This window comes from Hylobates moloch, unplaced genomic scaffold (assembly GCF_009828535.3).
Source record: "Hylobates moloch isolate HMO894 unplaced genomic scaffold, HMol_V3 SCAFFOLD_1, whole genome shotgun sequence".
NCBI classification, from domain to species: Eukaryota; Metazoa; Chordata; class Mammalia; order Primates; family Hylobatidae; genus Hylobates; species Hylobates moloch.
The window spans coordinates 136,725,906-136,747,174 of NW_026652276.1; the positions used below are offsets into that span (position 1 = coordinate 136,725,906).

A 21,269-nucleotide genomic window follows, 5' to 3' on the forward strand; every position below is an offset into this window, starting at 1 on the left:
GATGTTTGTATTAGTCTGTTTTCACACTGCTTATAAAGACTGGGTAATTTATTTAAAAAAAAAAAAAGAGGAGGTTTAATGGACTCACAGTTCCATGTGGCTGGGGAGGCTACAATCACGGTGGAAGGCGAAAGACATGACTCACATGGTGGCAGATAAGAGAGAATGAGAGCCAAGTGAAAGAGGAAACCCCTGGTAAAATCATCAGATCTCGTGAGACTTATTCACTACCATGAGAACAGTATGGGGAAAACTGCCCCCATTATTCAATTATCTCCCACTGGGTCCCTCCCACAACACATAGGAATTATGGAAGCTGCAACTCAAGATGAGATTTGGGTGGGGACACAGCCAAACCATATCAATATTGTATTTCCGTCTCAACACTTTTGGTTCATTTTAACTGCTAGTGATCGGCTTTGCCTGGTTTGCTCAACTGGGTTGTTATAGTGAGGCCAGGATTGCAGGGGGCCCCATGCGAGCCAGCAGTCCTGCAGTCTGATGCTGATGGTGGCCACCAGGGTATCAACCAGGAGGGCTGGACTGGGCCATCCAGGCCATCACCACAAGGAAGACTTCACATCCAAGTCAGGCGACAGTGCTTTGGAGCGATTGCTGGCACTGGACTGGTGTCCCAGCACCTGAATTTAGAGCATGTTCAGACACATCTGCTCTTAGATAAAGTCACATCCCTATCTGCAGATGCAACATATTTGTATATGGAAATAGGAAAGAAGGCAGATAGAAAGATCTGAGTGCTAGCCTTTCATGGCGTTTTACTACTCCCCTCCTCCAATTAAAAAAAACTTTTCTTGCTATGAAAGGGAAATATTTATGAATAATTGATGCATCTCAGTCTGCTCCCAGGTCCTAGAATGCACCACACCCCTTTCCTCTCCCTGGGCAGAATCCATCATCCTCTCCACCTCTCTAATCTCACCTGTCCTCATCTTCCAGGAAACCTCTCACTACTAGTTACTCCAGGCCACAAAGGACCCTTTGTCTAGCATTCAACAGAGCTTGGATCATCTCATGCATGAAAATTATGTTTCCATAATGAGATCTCAAGTTTCCTGAAGTCAGGGTCTTGTAGCTTGGCCTGATGATTTCCACAGAAACACCAAACACTTTGATAAATTCATATGGCAACAAGTTGAATGATATGTACCAGGAAGCTCAGGGCCAGGCCTTTGGGTCTCAGCTGGATTCCTGGCTACCTGAGGATGAGGTTACATCCATTCTCACATCCAGCACAGCTCTGTGAGGAGGTAGCCCAACAGATGGGAAGGGGACTAAACAGACGGCAATCGATTGTTGGATCTTGGTGTAATGGAGGGCCCTGTAGAGTCAACCTGAAACCTGGAAGTTTGGAAAATGGGATCAAGGAAAGAGAGCAAGGAATTGATTGAAATAAGTAAATTTCAATTTTCATTAACATCTTACTTTGTTACATAAAGGACAGGAGCATAGAGCAAAACATAAAATATAATTTGTGAAATGAGATGAGTGTAGATAAATAAGCACACTTATGAAATTAGGTCCAGGGAAGAAATAGATTGCTTGAGCCTCTACATATGACTCAAATTCTTCCAAATTAAAAGAAAAAGTACAGGATATGTGTTTTTCAAGCTGTCTTCTCAGCTTGGTAAAGGCTTCTTGGATTTTCCCTCTGTCTGTGTGATACCCCGGGCTGCACGAGCCAGGGAGCCGTCCTGCCCTCTGGCAGGTGAGCCTTGCCCTCTGTAAGGATTTGCCCATTACTCTAGGAGAGAAGGGTCTGGAAAGTGCACCATCCCTGCCACTTTCAAATTATCAGCCCTGATGCACCATCAACTACAAATTGGTTTTATTTTCTTTTGTGCAAGTGCTTGATTCAGAGTGGATTTGACAGCCAAATTGGCCCGGAAGGTATAATGAGGCAATGCTGAGCATTTCTGAATAAAGAAGGGGGGAAGGAACAGAGTGGAGGTTGTGATGCCTTTTATGGCTCTGGGGCACAAATTTCAACTGGATTGCTGAGATCTGTTCCCGTAAGGAGCAGGCTTCTGACTTGAGGCTAAGTGGAGCGGGGAGACAAGGGACTGGATTTCATGGCAATGAGGCTGATGGTGTGGTAGTAACACTTGGATGTTGAAAATGTGATGGATAGCACGAGGTGAAGGGCACTGCCTCTGAAATAAGGTGGTATCATCTTCTATGTCTGGACCTACCACTACAAGTTATTTCACCCCAGGCAATTAATCTGCATTTTAACAAGACCACAGCCTTGTGAAAGGCATAGCTAAGTCTGGTTTAGATGACAGCCTTCTGGAAATGCCCAGTCTGTTTGGATGGCTCCTGGGTGTATGAAGTTATTGTATTATATAGCATTTCTCATTTTAAGCAACTGGGATAATATATTTTATGTGTTGAATGAAGTCAGTTACCTTTGAATTATCCATTTCATGGTCACATGCTTTTATGTTCCATCTAACCTGGCTGGATTTTCCCATTTACCCATCCTACCTCCTCCCTTCATTTTCCCCCAACCCCAACCGTGGCAGGCTTTGGTCATGTGTCACAAACACATCTTGCTAAGCTCAGTTTTGGCATCAGAAGACTTCTCAACACAGCACACGATTCAGCCATCGCCAGAGATATACATTTATACATTTTTATGCTTGAAACAGATCCCAGGCTTGTCAAGCATCAACATTTATCAAACCACATGGGGGCAAAGGAAGTCAAGCCTTTTGCTTTACTATTGATCATCACGCAACAATTAAACAGACGGGGCACATCCCTTCTCTGAGAATGCTGGACTCAGAGCTGGAAGGAATGGATGACATTTCTCACTCTACTGCTTTGCCTTGGTCTGTTTTTGGACAAGCTACCTAATCTCTTGGAATGTCACTTTCCTCACCTGTTAAAGAGAATACGATTTGCCTCGTAGGGGCTGCTTTTGTGAGTTGTACTGGTTCATACTGAGATGCATTTGATTCTAGATTCTATTTCCTTGTTGCTATTTTCTACCTATGGGAGGCTTAATAGGGTTAGGGAGACACCTTGGGGCTCTTGAATGAACATGGCAATGAAGCTCCTCCCATCGTCAGTAGCTTCTCCCTCTACTGGATCCTATTGCTGTGAGTCCTGGCCTCTTTGCCCACCTCAACAAAGAGCCTCTCTCTCCTGACAGTCTCCTGGCCTTACGCCTGCTACCAGGGGCCAGGCGGGTGACCTCCCCCATTGCCTGCAGGCTGGTACCCTCCTCCCACTGGAGCTAGAGGCATAAAGGCTGCAGCCTGGCTCTTCTCTCGGTGCAGCCCTCTCTGGAGCACGGTTCCTGCCTGTCTCCCCTCCTTGGAAGGCAAAGAGACAAAGGTGGAAGAGACATAGACTTTGGCACTAGATACTCCTGGGTTTACATAGGGTTTGGCTATAAAAACCTGTGTGGCCTTGAAAAAAATTAGCCAGTCTTTCTGCACTCCTGCCCATTAAATTGGAAGGGCAGTCTTATTCAATGTGAAGGCAGGGACCATGACTGGATGTTTGCAGATTTATTTGGTATCTATGATTTATTCAGTGTCTGGTTTTTGAAGATCTGAATGGATATTTAGGGTGTTCAAGGGATGTGATATCTTTGCACCTTCCTTTTCGTGTCTCCTTCCAATATCCTTGGCTCCATCACTTTCTGAATGGTAGATTGCTAGGAGGCTGGTCATTAATTCAGTCCATAAATATTGTATGCCAGGCACTTGGGCACTGGGGAGATAGCAGCTTTTTCATTGGCAGAGAATCTATGCTTGTGTGGAGCTTACATTGTCAGGGAAGGAGAAAGGCAATAAACCCACTGAAGTATAGAGCGTATGAGAAAGTGATAAGTGCTGTAGGGAGGAATAAACTAGGATAGGGGGACGGGGACTAGAGGAAAGGGGCAGTCAGGACCTCCGGTCTTAATGGGTGGTCATGGAAGGTCCTACCTAGAAGATGATATCTAAGCTAGGATAGTTAATGATGATTTTGCACCAAGTCTCCTTCCCCCAGCATTCCTTCCTGTTTTCTCTGCTATTGCTTGGGTCTTTGCAAGTTGAAGGTAAGACGAGGTGAGGTCAAACACCTGGTAATTCCAGGCTTCACCTTCTATAGTAACTAGTGAAAGTGCCTGGAACCTCATTCCAATGCTCTCTTCTTTGGGAGTCTGTGGTGCCTGGCATTCCAGCCACTAGCCTTCCCAAAAGAGTTCACTTGGAGAAGATGCTTGGGCCAGACCCAGGTCTGTGGCAAAGCAGCAGCCAAGCAGTGCCCTGGGCAGATTTCATTGCAGGAAGCCAGGCTCTGCTCTGGGTCTGCTACTCACTGTGTGTTTGCCCTGGCACCCAGGACTCCAGCTGCGTTTATGCTCACCCAGGTGCCAGAGCTTTCAAAACAAGGGTGGCAGTGTTTTGGGTGCTTGTTTTGGTTCCAAAGCAGTGTGCACCTGCCTAAGCCACCACCACAACGGTTTGGCCCACCTTAGCTTCCCCTGTATTCTCCTTTGTCCTTTCTGATAGCCTGTATTGTTTGTGTCATAGCTGGGACATCAGAGCCCCCTGGGTGGTCTGGGGTTAGGATGCTCATTGCTCCAAGTTATCTTCCTGTCTCACCTGCCTCCCTCCTATTGGTCTCCATGGCAACTACTTTGAGATTTGTTTCTGGCCAATTTTTGGGAGGGAAAACCTACAGCAAACACACCAGGGGAAAATTTCCTTTAGATTGCTGCTTCTCAGACATTAGTGTACCCAAGTGGCTTCTGGAGCAATTGTTTAAAACAGTGGTTCTCAACCTTTATGGCATCAGGGACCGGTTTCATGGAAGACATTTTTTCTACAAAACGGGTGTTGGGGGGAATGGTTTCGGGATGAAACTGTTCTATCTCAGATGATCATAAGGTGCATGCAACCTAGATCCCTCACATGCACAGTTCACAATAGGGTTCATGCTCCTAGGAGAATCTAATGCCGCCGTTGATCTGATAGGGAGTAGAGCTCAGGTGGTGATGCTCGGTCCCCCACTGCATACCTCCTGCTATGCCGCTCGGTTCCTAATGGGCCATGGGCTGCTAGGTTCTGTGGCCCAGGGGTTGGGACCCCTGGCTTAAAACCTAGGGTCCTGTCCTCACTTGCAGGGATTCTGACCCGGTGGATCTGGCACAGGTACAAGGAACCTGCATCATCATCATCATCATCATCATCAAGTCACTTCCCTAGCTGATCACACTTGGATAAACCCAGATTGAGAGGCACAGTTTGCCTCCCTTACTTGCTTGTATGTCCAGGTTGGGTGGAATCCATTGTTGCAACCCTCCTCGAGTCTAGTTCACTGTCCAGCGCCCAGGCGGTGCTCAATCCACATATGCTGAAAGATAGAGGCAATGTGAGGTGAATCCTTTTATAAAGAACCGTTTACAATGCAAAGAGTTGCCCACTAATAGGTCTGCATAGTTAGGTTTGCATCTTAATGGTTGAAGTTTTCTTAAAGCAGAGATATACCTCGCTCGATTCAGGATTTTGACAAAGCAATAGCATCCTGAAAAGAAGAATTGAATAGGGGCAACTATTTTTGAAGGAATCAAAGCCACGTTCTCTTCCCTGAATGTTGCTTTGGTAAAGATGTATGGAGTTGCACCATTTATTAGTGCTTCTCAACCTCGGCTGCTCACTGGGATCAGGGGCTTAAAAAACACTGATACTTGAGTCCTACTCCTAGAGGCCCTGTGTAATTGATCTGGGGTGTGGTCTGGGCATCAATATTTTGTAACATTCCCTAGATGATTCTAATATGTGTCCAGGGCTGGAAACCACTGACCTAAAATGTGTGGGATCCCTGGAGAGAGGAGTAAGAGATGCATTTCTTGAGTCTTTCAAGGAGCCCTCTTGGACTAGAGATGGCAGGTGCCTTGGATTCTGTGATCCAGGACTACTGTTAAATCAGAATCTAAAACATAATTTTTTAATATATATACATGTTTTTTACATATATACATGTATATAAAATATGTGTATATGTGTCCATGTGTATGAATAAAAATAGTATAAACATTTATACATGTGTATGTATAAAAAGTTTTTTACATACACACATATACATATACATGTATATGTATATACACACATATCCAAAATAATATATATATTTTGAAAGAGAGCAATAGCCAATTGTTTTATACTCTCTAATAAAAACATTTTTTCCTGATTATAAACACACGGTTATCATAAACTATTGAGTTTATGCAGAAAAGCATTTCAAAAGTTACAGATTTTCTCAAATGCCACCACACAGGAGAAATAACTGTTAATATATCTGGTGACCACACTTCTACTCATCCCTCTCTGCCTATATACACATGTAGCCTAGACACACAACTGAATGTCAAGAGAATCCTTATGCATTCCGAACTAGAATCTGTGTTTTGTGAGCAATATGGCATAGATAACTTTCCATAAATCTACATAATCATTCTTATAAGATCTCACCACATTTAAGTGTGCTCTAATTGCACCTGATAAATGGAACATCTACTTTATTGTGAAAGCTTGCTGTATACTTTTAAACATGCAAGGCAAGCAGCAGTGTTTGAGGGCTCCTGTGCCGGTGGAGAAGCCTGGATGTGTCCGAGCAGGCCTGCAGCATGCTGGTGGACTGTCACATGCATCTGGGTAGTTGTGCACTGGGGGCAGAAGGGCTTGAAGAGCCGGGCTACAGCACTTTTTGTAGTGCTAGCATCTGTTGAGTTTTAGTTTCAGTCTTTAAGCCCTTTAAGAGGTTCTGTTTTCACCTGCCTTCTAGACCATGTAGAGTGTATAGTCCAACAACAGTAAGCATAGAGTTGCATTCTGAATATCCAGGAGGCAGAGCCACCGAGGGACCATCTCAGTGTTGATCCATGGCTGTCATGTGGGATGGGGGCCTTGTGTTCCAATCGCCCCAGTTATTTGAAGGAAGCCAGTAATATGTATTTCTATTTGAAATCTCTTGGTTTTTAAATGTGGGCTGACAATTGTTTAAAAATTGAAAGCATTATGAGACCAAACAAAACACACCTGGGGCTTCCTATAGTCATCTGGGAGGCAGTCTGAGCTGTCTGGTCTACTAAGCTGTTTGTGGCATTCAGTCTACTTGAGTTCCAAAAATATTGACTGAATGCATAGTCACGGTACAAAAGAATGGAAATACAATGATAAAAAGTGATGATGCTTGCCTTGGGTGAGGTAGCTTTTGTGGTCCCCAGACCAGCATCCACCATATCACCTGGGAGCTTGTCAGACATGTAAATTCTTGGGCCTCACACCAGATGCATCAAATTAGAAACTGTATTTTAAGAAACCTGCCCGGTGGTTCTGATGCCTGCTGAAATTTGAGAACAACAGGCAGGTGTGGGAAGGGGAGTTACGCATATGGGCAGAGATCTAGGGGCTGGGGGATGGAGAAGGTGGGGTGTGAGGCGAGGAGGCTTTTCAGAAGTGAATGGCTCCACCTGGATCTTAAAGGATGAGCAAGGGGTTGGCCAGGTGAAGATGAGGGAGGCGTGCACCAAGGCTAGGGGGCAGCAGGAGCCAGAGCCAGGCAGGAAGAGTGTGTGAAGGGCGTGTGTGGGATTGTCCTTCTAGCGCATGTGACCGAGTGCTGGAGTATGCTCTGGGAAATGAGGTGGGAGAATAAGATGGCACAGGTGAGCTGGATTGTGTTCTGTAGGTGCTACAGCATCACGGGAGACCCTCTAGTACTGGAGTGTGGCATTGGATATGTTTGTAGGGAAATCACGCTGGTGGCGAGGTTCAAATTCCTTCTGGATAGAGGGAACTCTCCTGGTGTCCCACTGGCCTGGATCCTGATTCTTGCCTTTCCTGGCCTGACTTGGATCTGGGTCAGCAATTCCTGTCCTTGGATAGGGTGGTGGGCAGGGAGGGCCCGGCTGAGTGAAGATGTGGCTATTGCTGCATGTGAAATAGTGACATTGGTGTCTCTGTTCTTTTATTCTTGGAGGAATGTGCATACTTTTGGAGAATGTGCACACTCCAAGCTGAGCATTTAGGTGGCTGCCTGTGTTCTCAGCAATTGTAATGGTCTTTGTAATCCCATTTTAAAATGTCATTTTAAAGTTTCTGCAGCAAAGGTTTTGGTAAAACCCTGGATCTATTTCTTTTTCTTTTTTCTTTCTTTCTTTCTTTTTTTTTTTTTTGAGATAGGGTCTCGTTCTGTTGCCCAGGCTGGAGTGCAGTGGTTTAATCACAGCTCACTGCAGCCTCAACCTCCTGGGCTCAAGTGATCCTTCTGCTGCAGCCTCCTGAGTATCTGGCATTGCAGGCATGCACCACTACACCCAGCTAAGTTGTTAAAACTTTTTTTGTGGAGACAGGGTCTCACTATGTTGCCCAGGCTGGTCTCAAACTTGTGAGCTCAAGTGTTCCTCCTGCCTCAGCCTGCCAAAGTGCCGGGATTACAGGTGTGAGCCACTATGCCCCACCCAGCTCTATTTCTTTCTTCAGACATTTGCGGTGTCTAAATGGAAGAAACAAGTTGAACTCAAGTCCATGGAAATTCATGTCTATACCTAACTGGGACTCATTCCTTCTTCCTCCATCCCTCCCTCCCCTCTCTCTTTTCCTCCCCCCCCTTTTTAATTATAACTTTGGTTATAGAAAACTCTTGAGAGCTTTCCAAGTGCCCATAAGATTTTTTAAATACTTAGCTATGATAACATCCAAGTTTTCCTGATGTAAGGATATGCAGTTGTGGTTAAAGACTTCTGCTGAGATCGTTGACCATTGTTCTGAAATACTTTGGATGTAGCTCTGAGCGGAGGCAGGAATATGAATGTGAATTATTTATATTCATGTGGTGGTTCTACAAAACATTTTAGAAGACAGCAAGAATAGCCATTGCTCTTAGAACTCCTGGATCTTTTTTTGAATTGGAAATCTTTTCTTTTAAAATGTATTTGGTGCAGAATGTAGTAATTATTTCATTTCTTTCTTTCTTTTTTTTTTTTTTTTTGAGATAGAGTTTTGCTTTTGTCGCCCAGGCTGGAGTGCAGTGGCACAATCTCGGCTCACTGCAACTTCCACCTCCCAGGTTCAAATGATTCTCCTGCCTCAGCCTCCCGAATAGCTGGGATTACAAGTGCCCACCACCACGCCCCGCTAATTTTTCGTATTTTTAGTAGAGTAATTGGGTTTCACCATGTTGGGCAGGCTGGTCTCCTGACCTCGTGATCCGACCGCCTCAGCCTCCCAAAGTGCCCAGACTACAGGCGTGAGCCACCCGCGCCAGGCCCGTTTCTTTTTTTGAAATGCTGTGGTGTGACAGACGATGGGAGCTGGATGAATTATTGCCGCCCCCTGCTGGTCATCTTTATATAACATCTTATTAGTAATAGTGCAGATAAGGCAAAGCTAATGCCAGAAAAACAAAAGATACTAAGATGGAATCTATTAATTTTTTAAAAATTGCCCAAATTAGTAATTGCCCTTATTAGTAATAGAGTGGAGATGGTGAGGCAAAGCTAATGCCAGAAAAACAAAATATACTGAGATGGAATCCATTAATTTTTTAAAAATTGCCCAAATGTAGTAAATTTTAAAATGCTTACCTTTGTGAGAGGGCGGAATAAATTTTTCGGCTTCTTTCATTCTTTGTAAAATGATATAATAAGTTTAGAAAGTAGTTACTGTATTGGTTTTGTCCTTCTGCTGCAACTTTTCATATATTCATGATGATGTTAGCAATCTCCTTTATTCTGTCGATGCATTGAATGCTTTTTTCTCAACTAGAATGAACAGGTGTTTCTTGTTGATTGCTTTGGGTGTTTATTCAAGTAGATCACAAATTCCCATGTCTGTCTGCTATGTATACATACAACAACCAAGGTATAATGTTTATGGGCATGAACCATGGTATTTAAAGTGAGTGAAACTTGTGTTTCCTCTTAACAACCAATCTCTTTTACCCAATAAAATGGGTTCATAAGTTATAAGGGACATTAAATATGACTCTATCCAATGATAAGTTATATGGAGACTTTTCATAGGAGGTAGCCTGCCCTGCTGAGAAGATTTAGGGGTAAGGTTTCTAGGGCAGTTTTCTGAACAATTTTATTGATGAACTTCCTGGTTTGTTAGCATCTGAATTTAATATCTTTCTGAACATAAACCAGCTTTTTATTTATCTTCCGAAATTCCTGCCCCAGCTTTGCCCCTATGGATCCTAGGAAACCAGACTCATTTCGATGCTTGGGGTGCATTTACGTGTTGACAGACAGCACTGTTGGAGGACTCTTGGAGCCAAAAGACGTCCACTAGCTTGGAATCTGGTGCGCATGCCTCTTACTAAGTGGATGCAAGCCAATTAACTTCTTTAGGAGTACTAAACAGGATGTTGTTGAGATCCTCTCTAGCTTCATCCAAATATTCTAATCAAAATGATTGAGACATTTGACCTTATTTAGGTGTTGAGGGCAGCCTTGGAAATATAGATACAGAGGGAGTAAAGTTGCTTTCATTCACTTACAAAGACTTAAATACAGCCTGATGTCAAAGCATCCAGGGGATTGGCTGTATTGGGGCATAGTTGGTGGACACATATGCTTTATTTTAAATTGCATCCTCTGTTATTTTTTTTTCCAGTTGCAAATGAAGCTGGAGACAAGAATGCCAGACCACTGGCCCGCTTCTCTCGTGAGTAAATCTTGTTTCACTCCTTTCCTGGTCTCCGTCGGAAAATCTTCTCCAGAGATCTTTCCCCTATGCGGTATAGCTCTTCAATCCTGTCAGGTGTTAATAAAATAGTAATGTAGGAAATGTCATCATCTGGTTAACATCCCACTTGAGCCCAGGCTGGTGAGCTACTCATTGTTACTGCCTTTTCCATCCTTAGAACTGTAGTTTCCAAATTGTGCTCTAAGCCTTTGCTATTCCAAGTATGGTCCTTAGAGCAGCAGAATCGACATCACCTGGTGGCTTTTTAGATACATGGAGCCTTAGTCCCCCCACCACCCCTTCAGACCTATTGAGTCAGAATCTGTATTTTAACAAATCTACAGGGGATGCCTGTTCACATTACAGTTTGAGAAGTGCTGTGCTAGGACTATCCTTTTTATGAAGATAAAGTGAGGAGAGGTACATGAAATGCTTCTAGCTATGAAGGCATCACCGCCATTCAAAGTGGACTTATGGACTTACTCCACTGGCTTTTCCTCAGTTTGGTGACATTTTGAAGCTCAGATGGATTGAATGGGTTTCCTTAGGCATTGGGGGATATTCCTAGGGCTGTGGTTAGGCCATGGGGCTTCCCGTGACTCCTTTGTCTCCAGGTCTTGATCGCTATGAGAGAGTAGGAGTCTAAAGCCTCTCAATGGTTTCTATACCGGTGTGATCAGCAAATTATCCAGCAAGTTAATGCACTCCCTGGAACGAAAACCTAGATTCCAAAGAAGGGAACGGAGATACTAGAGACGGATCAGGGTGGAGTGGAGATGCTCCCCAAACCCACTATGCACCAGGTGGAGAAATGGTAGAACTGTAAATAGAAACGGATTTATCGCTGCCTCACTGGCTTTCACTCAAAGTAATTTCACTCACACTATCTGGGCCTCTGTTTTCTCACCTGGAAAATGTTCAAAACTGGACACTGCTACATTAATTTTTTTTTTTTTTTTGCCTTCCTAAAAGTCACCTAATCTTTCCCTCTCTAGTACTGACTACAGAAAGACTTAGTAGCTCACGTGCCATCTGACTTCTTTTCCAGGTCAGTCAAAAATGTCGCTGTCTTTTGAAATTGTGGCCTGGGAGGAACTCTACAAATCCCCAGTCACTGCATTCCTCATGCAGGGTTGACTAGGTCTGAGTGTGGACAGTGCCATAGTAAATCTTATTACGTAAAGCTGAAAGTATAATTTCTCTACTTACAGGGCTGCTTCTAAACTCTGCCTCCCAGCTCTTTCTGGAAGGCTTTGAAACATTGGGATTGATTTCCTAGAAATGATTTTTATAGAACTGTAATAATGTACGATAATAAAAGAGCATGAAGTGCTCATATTTTAGAAATTGTGTAATAAAACACTCGCTTCTCATGAGCCCCATTCCTCACTGCCCTCCTACCTGGAATCATTATTTCCAAAAGGGATATTTCATCCCACAGCTCAATGAGGTTGAAGAATATGCTTTTATCCCATTTTTTTCTTCATCTCCTGAGCAGTCGTCAGGCAAATAAGCTGGAATTGTGACCCAACCACACTGTGACGGCTGTGCTGGGTGTCCCTTCCCCCATGGGAGTCCCCGAGGCTCACCACAAGACAGACGAAGGTTGAGGGGGGTCCTTGCATGAGAGTTGAGGCAATTAGTCCCTTCGCAGAGAAAGGAAGGTAACTTCTTGTGTGAACTTCTCAACTGTATACTGGGTTGAAAGGATGATGTGTCCTTGAAAGCTTATTAGCTTGAGACAAGTGAGGACATGATGAACACCTATCTGTATAGGAAACAAGTAATTAGTGGCAAACCAATTAGGTTAGACTGATATAGGGAAAAAAAAGGAGAAAGAAAAATCCCCTGAGTTAATTGCAATACCCTGGAAAAAGTCAGATGGCACGTGAGCTACTAAGTCTTTTTGTAGTCAATACTGGAGAGGGAAAGATTAGGTGACTTTTAGGAAGGCAAAAAAATTATTTTTAATGTAGCAATGTCCGATCGATGCTCACTTCACTTTATGACCTTGAAACTGATCTTCATTGTGTGGTGTGAAGGAAGAGTTCAGTCTGAAAAGATTGGGAGGATTTGGATGATAGATTTTTTTTTTTTTTTGAGATTGGAAGATGAAGTACTGCAACATTCTCTAATTTTTGCATCCAACAAGACAGAAAGCCTTGACAGTGTGCATTGGCCAGCATAGAATCAGGCACGAAGGGGATGGCGGAGGGGAGGAGGCGGCCAGGGCCTCTGCTGTGATGGCTGGAACCTCTAGGGGTCAGCAGAGATCTGGGAGTGGGGACTGGGGAAGGGCTGCTTATGGTGGTGGATGTTGTGGAGTGATTCCTGTGAGACTCTGGATCTACCAGGCCCCTTCACCACCCCCGCCCCATCATTGCAGGCTCAAGCAGTGGCTTCCGATCAACCTGACTTCAATTAGAGCATCTGCGTAGCAACCGTGGGCACATACAGTAACATGGGGAAGTCATTCTCCTAGAAGTGGGGGTTAGAGAGGAGGGAGGGGAACTCAAAGGAAGCTGAGATCATCTCTTCCCCTCACAAATGCTGGGAGAATGACAGTGTCCAGGAGCGTGAGGAGTTGAGAATGACCTTGACTGGATGCTTTGACATCAGTGCTGTGTGAATGCAGGCACACCAGCTTCCAACCAGCAGATGGTTTGAGAATGGCATCCATCACAAGGCCAGCTGTCCCGGGGTGACAGCCACGGGGTGTAGGCACTGCCATGCTCTGCAATGGGCAGGGGGAGCCAGAACACCTCATGTGGGTACTGCATGGTGGGCACCCCACATGGGTACTGCATTGTAGGCACCAAGGCAGTGTGGGGAACAGCTGATCTCCCCAGCTCAGGTCCAGGACTCAACTTGGTGAGGACCTCCTGGAACCCACTGTGGCTGGGGCTTCTGACATTGGGGACTTCTGGGATGAAGTCAGCTGGCCGTGGGGTCCCTTGCTAGCCCAGCTCTCTGGGATGCCGGTGAAGGTGCCCTCCAGCGCCAGGCCCTAAAAGCCCTCCTACCTGGAGATCCCTTTTATGCATCTGTCAGTCTCCCTATTGGTCAGCTCCTTGAGCCCATGGGCCCTATCTGGTAGACCGTACCTGGCATAAAACGCACCTGGCATAGAACGCTGATTGAATGAAGACTGCAAAAACTGTCCCCTTTCTGCTCTGTTCCCTCTGCTCCTCTTCCTCCTAGCATCAGTGAGCTGTCCCATTACCAGCGTACACGCTCCCCAATTCCCCCCAGAATTTGTCCTCAATGGTCTCCTACATGCTAGTGGGAGAGTCCGCAGAAACCCTGATGTAAGCTCTTGGGGTCAAGCCTGGCTTTCAATTCTGTGTACAGAATTAAGAATTCTATGCTACCTTGGGCAGGTAACTTAACCCCTCTAAGAGCACATTTTCCTCTCCTCGATCCTAGGACAGTACTGTGTCCATAATTGGTTCCTTCCACGGGGTTCTTGGTCTTGCTGACTTCAGAAATGAAGCCACGGACCCTCGTGGTGAGTGTTAACAGTTCTTAAAGATTTGTGTCCAAAGTACGTTCCTTAAGATGTTCAGATGTGTCCGGAGTTTCTTCATTCTGATGGGTTCACGATCTTGCTGACTTCAGGAGTGAAGCTGCAGACCTTCCCAGTGAGTGTAATAGCTCTTAAATGTGGCATGTCCAGAGTTGTTTTCCTCTGGGGTGCTTGTGGTCTTGCTGGCTTCAGGAGTGAAACTGCAGACTTTTGCAATGAGTGTTACAGTTCATAAACGTAGTTCAGACCCAAAGAGCCAGCAGCATCAAGATTCACTGCAAAGAAGAAAAGAACAAGCCTTCCACACCAGGCAAGCTGACCCAAAGGGCTTACAGCTGCCAGTCCGGGTGGCCTGCTTTTATTGTCTTATTTGGCCCCACCCACATCCTGCTGATTGATCCATTTACAGAGCTCTGATTGGTCCATTTTACAGAGTGCTGATTGGTCCGTTTTACAGAATGCTGATTGGTCCGTTTTACAGAGTGCTGATTGGTGCATTTACAAACCTTTAGCCAGACACAGAGCACTGATTGGTGCATTTACAATCCTTTAGCTAGACAGAAAAGTTCTCCAAGTCCCCACCCAACCCAGAAGCCCAGCCGGATTCACCTCTCAATACTATAACTTATTTCCAAGTTGTTGTGGATGATCACATGCAAGGGTGAATGTTAAAATGCTTAAAAACATATGATGTGATCACTGAACATCGAAACAGATGTTGGTCATGGACCATGTGAAGGACTAGAGTCGAGGAGGCCCCTGACAGGACAGACATGGACCCTGCAATTGGAGGAAGCTGGGGCAGCAGAGGTGGATATTGGCCCTGATACCCTGGAATCCATTATATGAAGCACAGGGACTGTATACCACAAGTGCACAATAAGTGTGGGTGGTTGTTATTACCCTGAGTTTTCAGCCTTCCTCCCCTCTCTTCTTCCCTTTTTTCTTTAATTTCATATATACTTATTGAAGACTTTTCTGTTCTTTTGTGAGCCCTGGAGATAACACAGGTGAGTTGGTTTGTCTTCAAAGAGTTCGCAATCTAATCAGGGAGACAGAAGTGACTGCTACAATACAGCATGTGGAAGGAAATGCTAGCGATTGGTAGGAGGAGCTGGGAGAGTCAGAACGGGGACGCCTCAGCCAGCCTGGCGTGGAGGTGAATTCAAGGGAGCTCTTCTGGAGGAGATGAGCATCAGCTGAGGCTTGAGGGTTTGAATGGGGTAATAGGTAAAGAAGGTAACTTATAATCTTCATTGAAAAAAACTCCCAATACCACATGTAAGGGAATGAAGGCCACATGTAGTGCTCAGACATAGCCACAGTGTGGCAGAAAAAGCCCAGATTTTGGTAGCATCTCTCTCCTCTAGAAGATGTAAAATACGCCGCATTCAGTGCATTGGACAGAGCTTCTGTCAGGAGTCCAAGGCATTGGAGGAGCCCGAGAGAGGGAGACAGTGCCCACAAAGCTCTTGTGGCTGGGCAGCTCTATGCTGGAGTTCTGATTGCTTCCCTGAGGGAGGACTAATTTCTCCCCCAAGATGAGCAATCGTGGAGAAGAAAATACAAAAGTCTTCCCTTATCTGCGGTTTCACTTTCCCAGTTTTGTTACTTGTGGTTAACAGCGGTCTGAAAATGTGAAATGGAAAATTCCAGGAATAAACAATTCACAAGTTTTGATTTGAGTGCTGCTCTGAATAGCGAAATGAAATCTCACTCTGCCCCACCCATGATGTTAATCCTCCCTTTGTCCAGTGGATCCATGTGTAGATGCTACCCACAGGTTAGTGACTTAGGAGCCCTCTTGTTTATCAGATTGCCAGGCTTGTATTCAAATCACCCTTATTTTATTTAGTAATTGCCTAAGTGCAATTTCTAAGTGCACTTAGTAAAAAGTGCAAGAGTACTGATGCTGGCAATTCGGATACACCACGGAGAAGCCATCAAGGGCTTCCTTTAAGTGAAAAGGTGAAAGTTCTTGACCTAATAAAGAAAAAAAAAAGAAAAAAAATTGTATGCCAAGGTTGCTGAGATCCACAGGGAGAGCGAATTTTCTATCTGTGAAACTGGAAAGAAGGAAACAGAAATTTGTGCTAGTTTTGTTGTTACACTAAAGCTACAAAAGTTATGGCCACAGGACAGGATAAGTGCTTAGTTAAGATGGAAGTGTTATTAAATTTGAGGATGGTAGACATGAACAGAATCGTGTTCTGATTAACAGCAATCATGTTAGGCACCATCCCTGGTTTCAGGCAGTTGTTAGAATGTACCCCCTCGGATAATGGGGGACTACTATAGTGGTATCAAAAGCAATAAGAAAATAGAGATTAATTAAAAATCCAGGTATTTTGGGGAATAGATTTACCTGTGAAAGAGCTGGATGGGGAAGTGAAGCAAGGGGAGGCCCTTCGTATTTTTGTGCTGGGTGAATGATCCCCTTCCCGCGGCAGAGGTGGGAAATGGGAGGCAGACATGTGCAGTGGGGTGAGCGCTGGGTTTGGTTGAAATAGCACCTATGACATGGTGATGCCACATGTGGAGCCCCAGGGGGAACTCAAAATCATGTCCGAGACAGCGCTAGAGTTCAGCCAGGGAACTTTACTAGACCAGTTGTTATAGCTAGGAGGGTTGGTGACAAAAGAAGGGAGCTTGAACTGGGGATGGATGAAGACAAAAAGAAGAAGAAGAAATAAGTAGGAGGAACAACTGAGAAATGCCATGAGTGGGGGACTGTGGCTGGTGGCTGGGCTTTCAGTGTTCTCAGGGGCATGTACTACGTTTGAGACAGAACCATATAAGGGATCCAGGACAGACGAGATCAGGTACATTTACGGTGCTATGGCAAGAAAAAATAGTCAAACTAATAGAAACGCAGAATTGGATGGTGTTTGCTGGGAGCTGGGTGTGGGAGGAGCAAACCAGAAGTTGTTGCTCTGTGGGTATAAAGTTTCCATTATGTAACATGAATAAGATGTAGAGATCTGCTGTACAACACAATCCCTGTAGTTAACAATATGGTATTGTGCACTTTAAAATACATTAAGAGGGTAGCTCTCATGTTAAGTTTTCATACCACAAAAACCAACCAACCAATCAACCACGCAAGCAACGCAAGACGAGAACACAAGACGGCTGGCCACTAGCTTCTTACCTACACTTATAATCATCCTCTCCCAGCTCCCCCAGTGACCTGTGACACATCCGTGTTTCAGAGCCACAGTTAGACCCCAAGTTGTGTTGACCCAAAATTTCTCTGCTTGCCCACAAGGGGGCTTCACCACTTTATCTTACCCCCTTTCTCCACCCCTTTCATGCAACACAGTTGTTATCAGGCAAGCAGATCAGCTTGGTTCAGTCAACAGATGTATTCACTGGTATTTGAAAGATTTCAAGTTAGAGTAGAGTTTACAAATGATCCAGTCCAGTGCTCACCACTCTGTCTAAAGCTCAAATCCCTTGTATGACATCCCTGTCATGGGGTCATGAGCTCTCTGCAGGAGCCCATCCAGTGAAGGAATGTTCACCATGTCCTGGAAAGCACTGATGGTCGTGGTCAGAGTGATGGACTGGCATGTGTATGGGGGTAGGGAGCAGGACACTGAGACTCACTCTGCCTTCTCTTTTTGAATGTGCTTGATAGAGTCTTTGAAATATATCCAAAGACATATCCCTAGGTCCCTAATATGTTAGCCAGTGGTCCACCAGTGGACTGGCTGATGATACCGTAAGTAGCTTCTAGGAGTTTGTGGATGATACGTGTAACCCAGATGTCAGCTGGAACTCCCAGTCCATTGAGATCTAGGTGAAGAGGCTTACATTGCTGTTGTGTGCTGACATTTGGAAGTTCAGGGCACTCCCCGATGCTTCCATGAGTACCTGGCATGGTGGTGGTCTTCTGACCCTGATTTCCTACCTCTGTCGATTGCTTTCCTCTGTTTGCTTCTGGCTATCTTCCTATTGCTCGGACATAGTCTCAGATATGCTTCGAAGCTCCTCCTCCTTTTTCTGGAGAGTAACCAAAGGCGTTGTTCAAAGCAGAGCTTGACTGAAGATTAAGAAGGGATGAACAAGAGAGATCCACAATATGCACTGCAATTGCAGGCAGACCATTTAAATTCAGTTTGATTTTCAACAGTCCATTCAGTCATTCTACCACCAATAAAAATTTTGAAGACTCCTTTGCCCATGCCGCTCTTGGCCTACCACTGTACATCCTTTTATCCTCACTCTCCTCCATTCTTTACCCTTTATTTCCACCTCCCTTTTAGGAATCAAAGCCACTCCTGGGATCTCTCATGGAGAGCAGCAGCTTGACTATCTCTAGTTTTGGTGGATCTGCTCACACCCTTGTCCTCAGCATCTCACGTTCTACTCCTTTCAACTTATTTTTACCCAAGTGCAGACCAGTTTCTGCTTCCTTAATGGGAATTGCGGTACCACCTATTGAGATAATAGCAAATATTTACCCTTGCTACGTGTGTACATGGTTACATAATTGAAAAATATGAATAGAATTTTTTTGTGTGTAATGTGACCCCAGGAAGGGAAAGGAAGACATGGCTTGGCTGTTGCACTCCAAGCACCTCCTCCTCTAACCTCTCAATGTATACTCCTTTGAATAAAGTTAAGATGAAGTTTTAGGTTTCTGCAAGAGACAGACGAGGATAACCTGAAAACCTTCTCATTTTTTACAAGCACATAGAAATGCTGAGTGAAATGTTTTAAAAATACTTTTAAATGCATAGTTAAACTTGCAGTGAAGAAAGGGAACCCCACAGGTGCCAGCAATGAAGGAGGAATTTAATATCAGTATGGTAAGCTGTTAACATGTGTGCAGATTTTGCAGCTATGCTGCATAGGGGTGGTGCTGTTAAATCCATGTAATCTAGTAACACATGTTTTAATATCTACATGGGGAAAGGAGATAAGACCTTGGGCTATGCAGGGTAGGGAAGTTGGATCTGAAACTTCTGCCTAACTCGGACTCTTAAAACATATGGCAGATTGTGTTTTCCAAAAATATTTGTAACTATATCTCCCATCCCACATGCTCTTCTTGCAATGTGATGCTGACAAGCCTCCCACTGAGATGGCGAGGCCTCTGTTTTCTTCCCTTGTGTCTGGGTGGCCTGTAAATGTGGCAGAGATGATATGATGTGACTTGCAAAGTTAGATTATCAAAAGAGACAGCTTCCACCTGCTGCCTGTTGGGATACTTGTTCTTAGAGCACTGTCATAATGCTGTGAGGAAACGGAGACCCTGTGGAAAGCCCATCTCTGAGCGCTTCCCAAAGTACAAGTTTGTGAGCAAAATAGATAGTTGTTGTTGTTGGAAGCCACAAGTTTGGTGTGATCTGTTATGCATCAATAGGTAGTTGAAACAAGGGCTACATCTTCAATAAAAGAGAGATCAAGAAAACAAAATGCGCCCATTAGCATAGAGGGGTAATAAGGTAACTTGCTTGGCTTTTCTGGCTCTTGAGGAAAAGTCTTCCCTGGGCAATTGAAACTACCTGAAGGGTCCAGGAACCCTTTGAGCCTAAGAAATTAACAAACGTTAGTTCTGGGTTACTAATGGCAGAATCAAATGAAAAATCTTTTGAAATACAACCTAAGTCATAAGATACTCTGATGGAGAAAACAAGACCAACTAAGTATGAGCTCACAGTCAAAATTAAAAACAAAATAAAACAAAAAACCTATAAGAGGCAACAGTCCTCCATGATGAGCAAGAGTCAGTGAACACAGATAATTAGAGCCTAAGAACTTGAGATGCAGGTCGAGTATCCTTTACCCAAAATGCCTGGGACCAGAAATGTTTTGGATTTTGAGTTTGTTTCTGACTTTGGAATATTTGTGGGTACATAATGGGATATCTTGGGGATGGGGCCTAGGGCTAAACACAAAATTCATTTGCGTTTCATATATATCTTAAACACATAGCCTGAAGGTAACATTATACAGTATTTTAAATAATTTCATGCGTGAAACAAAGTTTGTGTACATTAAATCATCATTGAACTGCGACCTGTCATGTGAGGTCAGATGTGAAATTCCCACTTGTGGTGTCATGGTGGTGCTCAAAAAGCCTTGAATTTTGGAGCATTTTGGATTTCAATTTTCTGGATTAGGGATGTTCAACTTGTGGTATAATGACAAACTGGAAAAAAGAAAGACTAGGTCTATTTAAAAATGACAGAAGATTGAAACTCTAAGAAAGGAACAAGACGTTGGAAAAAAATGGAAAATCTTAAAGATAATCTGTAGAACTTCAAGAAATGTAAAATATAGCATAAAACCCCAAAAAAACAAAACCCAAACACAGTTTACCAACTGTGTTCAATAGGACTAAAAGGAGAAATAATGAACCAGAAGAAAGATATATCTGAGGAGACTATCCAAAATGTAGCACAGAGAAATGGTGGATATAGAAGAATGGTCAAACACTATGGAAGACAGAATGAGAAGGGCCAGCCCACATTTAGTAGGAGGTCAGAATGAAAGACCAGAGAGAATATGGACAAAATAGTAACTGAAGATCTAGTGGCTGAGAATTTTTCAGGATTGACTAGTGATATGAATCCTCAGACTGACGAATTGTACCTAGTTTCAAACAGAAAAATAAAAATCTATTGGCAGATACATTATAATGAAACTGCAGAACATGATAGATGATGAGCCAACACCAAAGATAATTGAAAAGACAGGTTACCTACTGTGTCTGAGACTACGAGTTTAGTGTTGTTTTTTTTTTAATTTTTATTTTTGGTAGTTTTGCTCTTGTCACCCAGGCTGGAGTGCAGTGGCGCGATCTTGGCTCACTGCAACCTCTGCTTCCTGGGTTTAAGCCATTCTCCTGCCTCAGCCTCCCGAGTAGCTGGGACTACAGGCATGCGCCACCATGCCCAGCTAATTTTTGTATTTTTTTTTTTTAGTAGAGACAGGGTTTCACCACGTTGGCCAGGCTGGTCTCGAACTCCTGACCTCAAGTGATCTGCCCACCTTGGCCTCCCAAAGTGCTGGGATATAGG

At 44.2% G+C, this 21,269-nt stretch overlaps 1 protein-coding gene across 3 annotated transcripts in view; it reads left to right on the forward strand.

Moving 5' to 3' along the window:
* The window catches only part of PDE1C (phosphodiesterase 1C), a 586,050-nt gene that overhangs the window by 79,914 nt on the left and 484,867 nt on the right, over nt 1-21,269 (forward strand). For all 3 annotated transcript variants that reach the window (XM_032758380.2, XM_058445830.1, XM_032758382.2), the window contains exon 2: nt 10,641-10,691. In XM_032758380.2, coding sequence (XP_032614271.1) covers nt 10,641-10,691 — 51 coding nt within the window. The remainder of the gene's footprint in view (nt 1-10,640; nt 10,692-21,269) is intronic.